This window comes from Odocoileus virginianus, chromosome 9 (assembly GCF_023699985.2).
Source record: "Odocoileus virginianus isolate 20LAN1187 ecotype Illinois chromosome 9, Ovbor_1.2, whole genome shotgun sequence".
Classification (NCBI taxonomy): Eukaryota; Metazoa; Chordata; class Mammalia; order Artiodactyla; family Cervidae; genus Odocoileus; species Odocoileus virginianus.
The window spans coordinates 55278768-55292556 of NC_069682.1; the positions used below are offsets into that span (position 1 = coordinate 55278768).

Here is a 13789-nt window from a genome sequence, read left to right on the forward strand (position 1 = left end):
AGCTCCACGTGTTGGGTGAGCCAGCTCTTGGCAACCTGATTTTCCCAGTGTGGCCCTTGGCCTTGATTCTGTGGTCAAAGTGTTCACCCAGCCGGACTCCCTCCCCAGCCGAACTGGGGTCTGGGTGCTGCCAGTGTTCAAAGTGGTTCATACAAGTGGACACTGCTGCCCCCTCAGTACAGCTGGCTAGAGCTTCCCCTTACCCTGGTCACCTGGTTCCCATGAGACACCCTAGAGTTGACGCATCTGTGTCAACTTGAAACCCAAGTCCACAGATAAGTCTGCTTGCAGTCCACGGGTAATTCTTTTCACCAGCTGTTCAGTCTCGGCCTAGAAATGAGGTGCCATGAGGAGCTGGTCTCTCCCATTTTTGGTCTCAGGTTCTATGTGCTCCTATCACGTAAAATTACATATTTCTAGCTGCCAACACTTGTGCATCAACCAAGATGGTGAACTTGATCATGATGAAGACAAAGGTGGAAGTGTTGAACTTACTGAGAACGAGGAGAGGAAATAAGATTTCATGGCCTATTTTCAACGCAAGAGGCAGACAGATCAGGAAATGTCCACACAGAAAGAAGTGCTATACACTTCCAGGGCAGAGTTGGCGAAGTAGTCATAGAAACATCAAAACAAGTGGGTAAAACTGCAGTGTCTGATTGCCTTGGGAACTTCCAGTTCCCATAGTCTTGAGCTTTATATCCCAAAGTAGTTCATCCATCTACGCCAGTGGCGGTCAACATGACATGACTAACCCTACCAGGGCTATTAGCTAAGCCACATTTCCCCCAGACAATCCCACACAGGCCCAGAAAAGAGCTCACTGTAATGGGGCTGCATTAGCAAACTAGTCACACGCAGTGCTGGGTTGTCACTGGCAGCGGTGATTGGCTTACCACAAGAGGAGTAACAGGTTCTGCACAAACTTTACAAAGATGTTTATTTGTTTCGTGGAACTTAAGTTGCTCATTTTGTCAGATTAAAAAATTAGAGGTGAACAATGGCTTACATTTCTAAAATAGATCATCAGTTCTATTCCCCTAGTTCCATAAAAACAAGGTAAATACAAGCGATCTGTACATCTTGCTGGTGAATTCACATAATGCTCTAGTTCCCTGATCCTTTGACTTTCTCTCCTCTAGTTACTCTTTTCTGTTTTGACCACTGGCCACAGGAGTGGAGTGGCGTTGGGGCTTAGAAGTGAACGCTATGGCTATTTGGTATGATAATTTATTGCTTGCCCTTTCAGTCCACTCTCATTTCTCCAAACACAGAATCAAAGTTTGAGATTTAAGCCCTTAAACTTGGAGGAATCCCTGCGGGCTTTTTTGCATAGGCATTACTCAGGATCTGAATGGGTAGGGAGGCCGATGTGGAAGGTGGTTAGGAGCCCAAAGCTAACTGTTCCCATAGAGACAGCAACACAGAAGTGCTGGTCCTGCCCTCACAAGGAATTACCTAGCACTGGCATCTTCATTTTGTTCTACTGTGTCCATGGTCCTTGGAATTAGACCCCAGAAAGACAGTTCCAACTTTAAATGGCTAAAACTTCTTGGCAATGGGCTAATTGCTTTAAAAGGGGAGAAAACATCTGATACACTTTAAAGATCTTGCAACTGGAGACTCTGTCCCATGAAGATACTTTTAAAAGTTAACTGAAATAACTGATTGATGTGGATTACTAAGGTCTAACTGGGAAAATGTCAATAGTCAGAGCTCAGTAAAACCAGGATGATCAGTTTACAGTTGCTTTAGTTTTCTGATTGTCAAAAGTGTAGTTAATCAAACCAAAAAACTAAAATAAAATCTGGGAGCCAGAAAGATAAACACAACCCCTCATCCATGGCAGAGGGACAGACCAGTTACAGTGGGGTTCCTGGGTTTGGAGCAGGTGCCCTGCAGGAACCTGGCCTGGAGGGGGCAGCTGTCAGGGACGCTGAAGCCTACCAGAAGACATTCCTTCTCTGTTGCCTGCTTCTGACTATTCTGCAGAGAAAGTCTCAATTTGACTGTGTGTGCTTCGATTTCTATTCTTTTTTTTTTTTTTCGATTTCTATTCTTAAATGTCCCTAACAGAGACTGTGGGGTCTCAGGTCACACCCCCTTTATCTGGTAAACTGGCTCCATCCCTCCCCCGCTTGTATTATTACTGTATTATATATTTTGTAGTTGCCTTATTTACAGCAGCTGCTAGTAACTTTCCTTTTTAGTGACACAAAATCTTTTTTTATACACATAATTTTAACTCAATTAAAAAACAGAAGTAGCAACTCAGTGTAAACATTGTGACAGTGACTCTGGAATGTCTGAAGTCTGAGACAGGGTGAGTTAGGTCAAGACTGTCTCAGCTTTCTGTATATATGCAGCAGAGCCAACTGATGCCATTACAATTGGGCAAAGTTTCCATTTTTTACCTAAAGAGACAAATGACTCTGACCTACTTTAATGAAATTTGCGAAAAACCAGCTGAGGCAGGCTCTACTTGTCCAGATTTGAAGATGTTTGGGAATCAATAAAACATACCAGAAATACTTATTTGTTCCTTTTCCCCAAACAAGTGTAATGAATGTCAAAGTGTTGATGCTAACTTAGATCCTGATGACACGTTTGGAAGTCCTCAATTCTGCTCCATTAATTGTAGCACTGGACTCCGTTTTGCACAGTATTGCATATTAAACTGCAGGCAGCCTGACAAGTACAGGAGGAAGGGGAATTTTAAAAATCAGCGTAATGAATCACTACCCTTTAAGAATTTGAGCAAAGAGGAACCCCTGAGGCTCTTGCAGGCAGACCCTCACCAACGGTCTTCTGGAAGGAACATTTCCTGGCTGACAGTTTTGTCTGAGATGACAACTCATTGGTGGTGGTCTGCTGACATTTTTTGAGTATGCAGACAAGCCCTGTGATGAATAGCATTATCCAAACTTTAAAGCAGAAAAACTACAATGATTTGAAACCCTGAATTTTTGCTGGCAAAAGTAAATCCTATTCATGAGAATGCAACAATTAGCCCCTGCTACCCACCCACCACAAAACCTACATTCTAAAACCAATCTAGCATGTGTCATTTAAAAGAAATAGGTTTTCAGGCCCACAGTTGAAGAGTTCATCAAGGCTTTGCTGCTGGAGGTTTAAAAATTCCCACTTTCCGAAAGTATCTGACAATCAAGGGCACAGAAACTAAGGTAATACTGATCCTCACGGGTGCGAACAGCTTGTGGATGGCATAGGCCACCACAAAGGTGCTTGTGCCGGCTGCCATTTTCGATTGGACCAGTGATTCTTTAAAGCCGAGTTTAAGCAGGACGGTTGACATGTCCACACCACTGGAGGGGAGAGAGGCAGACAGACAAACACAGAAACACAAAAGATATTTACTACAGCAAGGGACTAAGTTAAGCACTCAATTTGGCTCTGAGATTTACAGTGTTTTTTTAAAATGTAATAAAAGTAGCTAGATGAATACTAAGTCTTAGGAAGAAAGTTCTTATTCCCAAAGACTTACATGATAGCAAAAAACAAATACCTATTACTGTCCCAATCTTACCTTGAAATAACCATGTAAAACATTCCCAAGGAGATTAATGAGATTCCAATGTGCAGTGACACTCCCACGGCACCATATTCTTGAAAAATCTTTTTCAGCTGCTGCGACTTGCTTAGCTTTTTCTCCTCTGTGCCCTTGATATTGCTGCCTGTGGTTGCAGTGATTTTGCTGGGGTCCTGCACACAAACCAAAGAAAGGGAGACACTTGAGGGCAGGAGCAAGGATGTAAGTGGTCATCACCACATCACCACCTTCAGAATCACAGATATTCTGCTCTTTCTTGTAATGAGAGATGAGTTCCTCTCTTTCTTCATCTGCTGCTGCTGCTGCTAAGTTGCGTCAGTCGTGTCTGACTCTGTGCAACCCCATAGACGGCAGCCCACCAGGCCCGGCCGTCCCTGGGATTCTCCAGGCAGCAACACTGGAGTGGGTTGTCATTTCCTTCTCCAATGCATGAAAGTGAAAAGTGAAAGTGAAGTCACTCAGTCGTGTCCGACTCTTAGCGACCCCATGGACTGCAGCCCACCAGGCTCCTCCATCCATGGGATTTTCCAGGCAAGAGTACTGGAGTGGGTTGCCACTGCCTTCTCCATCAGCTGAGGCAAATGCCCGCTACGCCACTGAGTGCACTGAAGGGCTGGGTACCACATGTGATGGGCAAAACGATGGCCCCAAAGATGTCAAATTCCTAGTCCCCGGAACCTGTGAATATGTGACCTTATGTGGCAAAAGGGTTTTGCAAGTAGGATTCAGTTAAGGATCCTAAGATGGGCAAATCATCCTGGGTCTTCTGAGTGGGACCAATGTGATCACAAGGGTCCTTGTAAGTGGAGGGAGGGAGACAGCAGGGTCAGAGAAGATGACATGAAGACAGAAGCAGAGTCAGATGTGCAGAGGTTGGTGCTACTCCCTCTGAAGATGGAGGAAAGGGCCAAGCCAAGGGATGCAGACACCTCTAGAAGCTGGAAAAGACAGGAAATGACTTTCCTGGTGACTCAGATAGTAAAGAATCTGCCTGCAATGCAGAAGACCCAGGTTCAATCCCTGGGTCAGGAAGATCCTCCGGAGAAGGAAATGGCAACCCAATATTCTTGCCTGGAAAATCTCATAGACAGAGAGAAGCCTGGTGGGCTACATAGAGTCCATGGCGTCACAAGAGTCAGACATGACTTAGGGACTATACCACCACCACCAGAGCAGTTGGAAGGACCCAGCCCCGCTGATGCACTGAGTGTAGCCCCCATGAGACCTCATGGGCTTCTGACCTCCTTGACTGTAAGAAAACAAATGGGTGTTGTCTTATGCACATGACAACCACGCTAGACTCTACAAGACAGTGGGTGTGAAATAAATGACAGCAGAAGCTATGATATATTTACTTTTGGAATCAAGATTTACCCCTGAGATCTGAATGGATAAAGAGGGAGGGCTAGTTCCCAGGCCATAAATGCAGCATTGGGGGTTTACAGAGAAATTATTTACTGTGTAGGGTGTCCATTAACATTTATTGAGCATCTACAAGGCCTGGAAAGTTTAAGAGAAACAAAAACAACAATATTGGATTAAAAAGACAAAACTCCTCCTCCACGTGGAGAGTGCTTTTTCATCAAAGGATTGCTTCAGCTCTCACGACAGACCTCACAGAGCTCTTCTCAAGGACAGGATCTGGGTCAGTCAGCTCCGGTTATGGACTTTGAAGCGGAGGCCATTTCCTTATATTTTTAGAACATGCGGGGGTGCAGGCATACCTCAAAAGCTGGCAAGGCAGGGGTTGGGGGGTAGGGACAATGACATGCATCACGGAGACCCCAGGAATGAAATTAATATCTGGATACCCAGATATCCAGAGGAGAAGCCTCCAAATCGAACGAGGCAGCTGTCCTCCCAGCCCCGCCCTGCTCTGGAGGCATAGGTGGCCGCCGGGTTTCCTCTCTGGTCACCCCGTGTGTCCAACGGAGGGCACTGGGAGCAAGAAGTGGTCCAAACCCCCGCATGACATCAGCTGGGCCCTGCTGACACCTCACCTCGGGTGGTGACCCAGATGTGTGTCTCCCTAACTCAAAGCTGGCGCATCTGCCTTGGCCGTGATGTCCACGGTCATACATCCACAACACGTCTGGACGAGTTCCTGACCCACTCCCACCCACGCGCTCCTCTTCAGGTCACAGCTGTCCCTGTTTCGGCAAACCTCATCCTCCTGGATGCTCTGCCTGAAACCCGAGTCACTGACTCCCCTGTTCACACCCGACGACCAGCCATCGGCCGACCCCACCAGGTCCAAACTCAACCCACTTCCCCTCCCCTCCACTCCCCACCCAACATTCCTATCACCCTGGCCCAAGCTTCTCGCCTCACCCCTGGGTGACTGCGATGGCTTCCTCCCAGCTGTCCCCCAATCCCACCTTTGACCCCTCAACAAAGTGGCCAGAGAGAACCTGTGAAATCCAAGGTGGGATTACAGCACCGCCCCACCTCAGAGGCCTCCTGGAAGCTAAAGTAGTCTGTGCACTAGCCCCCCTGACCCTCCAGACACCAACCCCCCTCCCCCCCACCCTTCTCCTTCCTGCTTCCCATTCCAGCCGCCTAGCTTCTTTGCTGCTTTAAGGAGGACAGGCCAGGCCCGACAGGCCCTGGCATCTGCTGCTCCATCTGCCAGGAACTTTTCCCCCAGATAGCCTCATGGCACTGCCTCCAGATCTTTATCCAGCACCACTGCAGGGAGGCCTTCCTGGACTGCTCTCTTTAAAACCAAGAGCCCCTCAGCCTATGGTTCCTGTGCATTTCCCTCCATCCTGACTTCATCATGCATTTCCTCTTCCTCCCCAGGGAGGGACCTATCCACTTTGGAAATGGTTTTGCCCACATGGAAATTACAAACCGTTAAGTCCACCTTAGCGTTTGAAGTATACAGTTGCATGGTTCACGTGTGTCTGCCATTGTGCAGTCATCACCAGGGTCTAATTCTGGAAGATTTTCGCCACTTGATCTTCAGTTACTCCCCATTCCCCTCCCCTCCATCTTGCCAGCAGGGAATGGAGACCCCAAGCTCCTTTCTGTCTATGGATTTGCCCATTCTGGTTGTTTTTATTGTGAATAGGATCATGCAACACGGGCCTTTTGTGACTGGCTTCCGCTACAGACTGAATGTTTGTGGAACTCGCCTCCCCTCCACCAAGTTCATACAATGAAACCGAATCCCCACCCTGATGGTATTTGGAGGTGGGAGGTGACTAGGTCAGGAGAGCGAAGCCCTCATGAATGCAATCAGGGCTCTTATAAAATAGACCCCAGAGGGCTACCTTATCCCTTCTAACATGTGAGGACATGACAAGAGGACAGAAGACAGTTGGCAATGAACCAGGAAGCACACCCTCACCAGACACTGAATCTGTGTGTCTTGACCTTGGGTTTCCAGCTTCCTGGGCTGTGAGAAATGAATGTTTGCTGTTTAAGCCACCTGTGCTTGCACGCTCAGTCACTTCAGTCGTGTCTGATTCTTTGTGACCCTATGGTCTGTAACCTGCCAGGTTCCACTGGCCCTGGGATTCGCCAGGCAAGAATATTGGAGTGGGTTGCCATGCCCTCCTCCAGGGGGTCTCCCCAACCCAGGGATTGAATCCCTATCTCTTATGTCTCCTCCACTGGCAGCCGGGTTCTTTACCACTAGCACCACCTGGGAAGCCCTTAAGTCGCCCAGTCTATGGTATTTTTGTTAGAGCAGCCTGAACAGACTACCACAGCTTTTTCCACTTATCATCATGTTTTCAAGGGTCATACACATTGTAGCAGGTATCCAACTTCATTCCTTTTTATGAAGTAGAATTTGATTCAACTGAAATACAAAGTACGGATTCTAAAATTTAGCCTGCGGGCTAAGCTAGGAGCCATAGCACATTTTTGCTCTACAAAGAATGTCCGCTGTGTCTGGGGGTGTTGTGCCTGGTAACCTCTGGGGCAGGCTCTCACCCTGGCTTCACGCAGGACAGGAGGGCCTGGCTCTGGGTCAGATGCCAGAATGATAAAGTGTATATGCTGCACGTTTGTGGAAGATAAGGTACAAAAGCAGGCCATCTTACTGTCCCCAGGGGAAGGAAGGAAGGCTCAGTGAAGAGCCACATTCTGGGCACGGCAATGAGGCGGTGGAATTCAGTCTTGGATTGAAACTTGCTCAGAATTGGGACTTCCCTGGCGTCCCAGGGGTTAGGACACCTTGCTTTTACTGCTGAGGGGGAGGGCTTAATCCCTGGTTGGGGAACTAAGATCCTTCAAGTCATGCAGCCAAAAGAAAACAAAATTTGCCCAGAGTCATCCTTGATTTATAATCATACGCAACAGCTACTCATTTGCCCCTCTTCTCCCAAAAGCTGGTACAAAACTCAGATTTATGAGTTAAGAGTCTTTTCACTACCTCCCAATTGAAAGAGCATCTCTTTTGTTCCCAAACTGCAGTTAGGACTGAAAAACACACACACACACACACACACACACACACACACACGTGTGCGCGCACGTGCGCCTGCGCGCCGCCCCCCCCCCCCAACTTGGAAGCTTTCACCCTGGAATTAAATTTCAGTACCATTAAAGGCTGTTCTGTCCCTGGGAATTAAGTGTTAAGGCCTTAAGGGTGAGGATGAATTGTATTTTCTCACAGCCTTTAGCTTTGACTTCTGCGGGGGTTTTCAGACTTATGAAAACAGACACTTAAAAAAAGGGGTGGTGGTGTGTGGTTTAGTCACTCAGTTATGTCTGACTTCTGCGACCCCATGGACTGTAGCTTGCCAGGCTTCTCTGTCCATGGGTTCTCCAGGCAAGAATACTGGAGCGGGTTGCCGTTTTCTCCTCCAGGAGATCTTTCTGACCTAGGTATCAAATCCTAGGCCTCCTGCATTGCAGGCGGATTCTTTACCGCTGAGCCAGTATCCATTTATGGGGTCCCAGAGACTGATTCTGATAGGCAGGAAAGCCTGTCATGTTTTGAACGGTTTTAGGAAAACCACGAGTGTCCTCAGGAGAGGCCACTTCTGTTGAGCCAGCCACCGAGCTTAGCACTTTAAAGGTTTTATAAAAACCCTCACGACCTCATGATGCGGGTACCTCTGTCACTTCTACTTTGACAGATGGGAGACCGGAGCTTTGGGGTGAAGCTGCGAGCTGGCTGGCGGTGCCCAGACTGGCTTCTGCACTACAGACTCCCCTTCTTGTGCCCCAGGAGTTGAACATTCCTAGAGGAAGAGTCTGTTTCAGAACTTCAGGACTCTGCAGGGGAGAAGGAAAACTGTCTTCAGTTTCCTTTGTTGGGCCAGAACCCATGCTCCCAGTTCTCCGACATCCACCAGCCGGAATGGCCGCTGGGAGCTCAGGCTCTTTCTGATAAACAGGTCCCCACCCGCCTTTTGGCTGCGGAGGAAGTGCCCCAGATGGGAGGGCTGCCGGGCGCTGATAGGATGGCTCCCAGAGCCCAACCGTGTCCTGGGGCGGATGACGATGGGTGGAAGCCCTTTTCATTCCCACCCCGACACTTGGCCTGACAGAACCTCATTCCGCCCCATCTGTCCACTCACAGGACGGGGCGGAGCTGCCACTCTCTCTCTCTCCCTTCCTCTTCTGTGCAACCTCTATTTTGGCAAATGGCCTTTTGGCCAAAAAAGAAAAATAAAAAGGCAGCCAGACTTCCAGCTACAGAATAACAAGTATCTATTGCCAGACAACAGGAGGGACAAAATATTCAGACACATGGGCAATTTCCTGTTGCTGGTGCCAAGGTTAGTTTTTAACTTTCTAGAGTTAGATTTTTTTTTTTCAACATGGATAATTTACTTCCTTTTATTTTGGAAATCTCTTTGATCATTGTGAGTCATGTATTTTTCTTCCTAAGCCTGGAGGAGATGAAAGAGGTTAAAATAAAAGGAATTTATGAAGAGGTGACCTGCAAGGAATAGGAATCTTTCATTCATTTCTTGCTGAGATGTCACCTTAAAAACCTGTGATACATTCTTAGTTGCTGCCCTGGTTGCAAATAACTTCGTACCTCCCCTGGTGTCTGTTTTTTAGATAGAAGTGCTTTCATATACTTGCAGATGACTTGGCTCTCTGAGCCCCAGCGTTCTCCTCATCTCCCAGTTCCCCCTCACATGCTGCCTTTCAGCGAGTCAGATCAGTGCCAACCCAGAGCAGCACTCACAAAGAAGTGAAGAACAGTTCTTAAGAGCAAAAGCCTTGGAACCAGACTGGTTTGGATCCCAGTTCTGACAGGTAATCACTGTGTTTCTCAGAGAGTTACTCAACCTCTCTGGGCTTATGTCTCAGGGTTGTTGTGAGGATTACATGAATTGATATTTTCAAAGTACTCAGAACAGTGCCTATTGCAAAGTAAACACAATATAGTGTTTATCAATATTATTTACCGCATGAATAAAAACAGGTGTCACTATTAACAATCTGACCTTTTAAGCAAGATTTCTGGCTCATTCCTCAAAACTTCTCGACTCTTCTCATACAGCCTCCTTACTTTAATAAATACAGCAGTGGTAGCTGGGGTTGGGGACGGGGGGAGGGCAGCAAACATACATACACATACACACACACACACACACACACCCCTACACAGTGCCAGGCTAACAAGACAGACGATCAAATCAGGGGGACACTCCATATAAGGAAAGCATAGAAGATGTACTACCACGAGGCTGAGGAGAGGCCAGTAGAGACATCCAAGGCATCACTGGTGGTCAGGGGAGGCTTCCAGGAGGAAGGGACAGCAAGGCTGATGTATGGAGAATCACCAGGAGACAGCTGGGTGTATGCAGAGGGTGCTAGACATGTGAAGATCCCCAAGCTGGGCTCAGGAGGCAAAGACAAGATCTACTGCCTGCCAGATGGCCCAGCACAAGGCAGAGAAGGAAGTTTCTCCATCTGTGGTGGAGGCATGGTAAGGTCATGAGTCAAAGGCCTATGGAACATTCAAGAAGCACTGGCTCCCAGTGGCACCATGCTCAGGCCTGCATCAGCTCATGGAATGGTCCCCCAAACTATTATTGGGAAGGTGTTATTTTTAGCCCCCTGAAAGGTCAGCAACCAGGCCTCAGAGACCTTGAGCACAGGGTGAGACAGCAACCCATGTGAGTGGACGCAGGCAGGCTGGACCAGAGCGGCAAAGCTCCAGGCACTGCTCCTTCCAACTGAGTTCTGCATCTCCAGAAGGCACTGCTCACCACCTGTTTTCTTTAAGGAGACCCACTTCAAAATCAAACTGAAACATATTTACAGAAAGGAGCAGTCTGCATTTGCATTCTGAATGAAAACCAGTTTTCACTTACCATGCATAGAAGGCAAGTGAAGACATACACAAAGAAGTAACCCTGCGTTTCAGGCGCGAGTCTCGCCCGCAGTTTGACTGGGAGGCCTGCTCTCGAAGTTAGATAAAAAGGGAGCGGCAGCAAGAACGGGGGTGGGGGTGGGGGGTGCGGCGGCAGGTGGTGGTGCTGGTGGTGTTAGAGACAGCAGCACCCACCGAGCCTTCCTCCTCAGCCCAGCCATGGGCCCCAGCGTGACTTCAAAGGGAACAACTCTAAGCGCCGGATGACAACGTCGATACCAAGTCCAGCCCCACCTCCAATACTCTCGGCCGCCACCACAGCGCAGGCCCAGCTTTGGGCACCTGGGATCCCTTGGAGGCTGTGACCTTGGGCATTCGCCACGCCCCCCTGAGCCTCAGTTTCCCCGGCTGTTAACTGGGAGATCGCTTCCTTGGTTTGAAGAGATTTGGGGTCTGGGGACCTGGAGGTGCTCGGTCTCAGCATTTGCGCGTGTAAAGCTCTCAGGTGGACCCGCTATCTGGGCGCCCGGGGATCCGGGTGGGGGTGGGGAGGCTTACCTGGCGGCCCTGGTAGTTCCCGCGGGCGGCGCGCAGCAGCTGGGCGTCCGGCCCGGGCCCGAGCCGCGGCAGGAACACCGGCGGCGGGACACAGGGGGCAGCGGCGCCCAGGAGCCAGGTGGGGCGGCACCGAACCCGGGCGCCCACCCGGCCCGCGGGACTCAGCAGCGCCAGCAGCCCAGCCATGGTGCGCAGAGCCGGGCGCTGCCCTAGCAGCAGACCGCAGGGGAAGCGGCGCGTTGGGCGGGGCCGGCGGGAGCCAGAGCCCCGAGCGGCGGGGCGGAGCCGGAGTCGTGCCCCGTCCTAGGCCCCGCCCACCTACCCCCCGCTGCAGCCAGAGCGGCGAGGGCGGGGCTGGAGCCGCGCGCGGAGTGGGCGGGGCGGGAGCTGGAACCCAGTACCCAATGAGAGGGCTGGAGACGCGAGCTCTGTCTGACACCGGGTTAATTCCAGCCCCTAGGACCTTGACTCATCATGTCGGAGGCCAGCCCAGCCCAGATTCAAGAGTGAAGGGGTTAGATTCCTCCGACTTGATGGGAAGTGGCAAGGTGGCAGGTTTTGTGGAGTGGGAAATATTGTCGTGACCATCTTTAGAAACTGCAATCTACAACAGTTTTCGACTGCTAACTGCAATAAAGATACTAATCTTTGGTCTCCATTCTGCAGAAGAAGAAACTGAGGCTTACAGAAACGAAGCCTTCCCCGAGGCCTCTTATCCTCATCCTCTTCTCCTGCCTGACCCCCTGGTAGCACTCAGAGAATAAAGCGTCTGCCTGCAATGCGGGAGACCCAGGTTCGATCCCTGGGTTGGGAAGATCCCCTGGAGAAGGAAATGGCAACCCACTCCAGTATTCTTGCCTGGAGAATCCCATGGACAGAGGAGCCTGGTGGACTACAGTCCATGGGGTCGCAGAGTTGGACACGACTGAGTGACTTCATACTTCACTTCAAGGATCCAAAGTGTTTCTAGATCTTTGCTATTTTTAAGCAGGGGGTAAAAATAGCACGGAGAATTGTTGCTTGGAAAACCACTGGAAAAGCTGGAGGAGTGGACATTAGACTGGGTCCTCAGGAAAGACTCTGGTTAGAGCAACACCAGCGGGAAGGTGAGTGTCAGGGGCAAGCTAGCGAAAAGAATGAATTTTAGAGCACATTGCCAGAGACAGTGACCCCAGGATCAGAAAGATGCCACTGCAGCTTCCTTCCACAAAACAGGCCACTGGACACGAGAAGGCAGGGTCAGGCTGAGGCTTCTGTCACCACTAACTGTCCACACTCATGGGCTGGCAACGGGACACCTGGATTCTGCTGTAGAAAACCCCACATCTCTGCCAACTTGTTAACCAGCAGCAAACAACCCAAGCCACAGGAGGATGCCTCTGCCTTCAAAATATTTTATGAGTGCATCCAGTTAGCAGAAGGAAATTAGTATCCAGAAACCTAGCTGCAAAGGAAAATTATAGCCATTCTGACCAGAAGGTGCACAAGAAAGGGATGGGAATCCATGTGCCCAAATTCAGTACCTCGAGACCACCCCCTAACCTGCCCTCACCTTGTCTCACTGGGTAGAACTGAGTCACATGATACTGTTAGCTTCAGGGAAGTCTGGAATTTGAGGATCCTGCAAAGAAACAGATTTGGCTTAGATCAGAGCAGGCACACTGTCCTCCTGAACACAGTTGGGGTTCTATTGGCAGGGAGGTAGAGGAGGATGGCTGGGGGGATGGTATGGGGGAATGGTAATTCCAGAAAGTGGATGGGGCTGTGTGCCCATGCATGGTGGTGAGTGTCACGTGGGAAGTGCACGTGTACCAGGGCGAAGGGGAACAAGTCAGTGTGTGTATGTGAGGGGGTTGAAACGGAAAGGGGGCTGGGATGCTGGAGGAAGAAGAAAGGATTTTTCCCTTCTGATGGAGGAATTACTCTGCCCCAGTTTCCAGGGGAATCTGCCTGGGGGTCCAGGGCCTCAGAGTTACTCACTGTGGCTCATTTCTGAAGAAATGTGGGAAGGTAGATCTGGCAGACAGACTGTTAAAATAAAAAGTGGACACTATTTAGGACAAACTGCCTCGTTTTCTCCAATTACATATTCTGATTTACCTGTGTATTTATTCCGGTTCTCTTTCTCTGTCAGATTCTGCAGTGCCTATTCTAAACATTTTCTGCCCACCTGGGGTCCTCCCTCCTGCCCTGATGCCTTCCCTCTTGGCACACACCCTTGCCTCCTACCTCTCAGAGGAAGCCTGGGTCTTAACCAATGGCTCCAGCCCACCTCCTTGTTTCCCTCCACCATCCTCCACCTCCTGCTTCAGTCCCCTTTTCCAAAGCAAACCAAATTACCCATTCCCACGTATGGCTTCATGCCTCCT

The 13789-nt window shown here is 49.5% G+C and overlaps 1 protein-coding gene across 1 annotated transcript; it reads right to left on the bottom strand.

Moving 5' to 3' along the window:
• Nucleotides 1-914: 914 nt before the first annotated feature.
• Nucleotides 915-11687, bottom strand: FAM210B (family with sequence similarity 210 member B). Its single transcript, XM_020905230.2, has 3 exons — nt 11421-11687; nt 3548-3723; nt 915-3326 (listed from the first exon to the last, which is right to left on the bottom strand). The coding sequence occupies exons 1-3, from the start codon at nt 11604-11606 to the stop codon at nt 3110-3112; spliced, it is 579 nt and encodes a 192-aa protein (XP_020760889.2). The 5' UTR covers nt 11607-11687; the 3' UTR covers nt 915-3109.
• Between the last annotated feature and the right edge of the window lie 2102 nt (nt 11688-13789).

Coding starts and splice junctions, on each gene's coding strand:
- FAM210B (XM_020905230.2), bottom strand. CDS start 11,606: ATGGCTGGGCTGCTGGCGCTGCTGAGTCCCGCGGGCCGGGTGGGCGCC. Junction 3,724..11,420: donor GGAACTACCAGGGCCGCCAG/GTAAGCCTCCCC, acceptor GTTTGTGTGCAG/GACCCCAGCAAAATCACTGC. Junction 3,327..3,547: donor TTTTACATGGTTATTTCAAG/GTAAGATTGGGA, acceptor TCTCCCCTCCAG/TGGTGTGGACATGTCAACCG.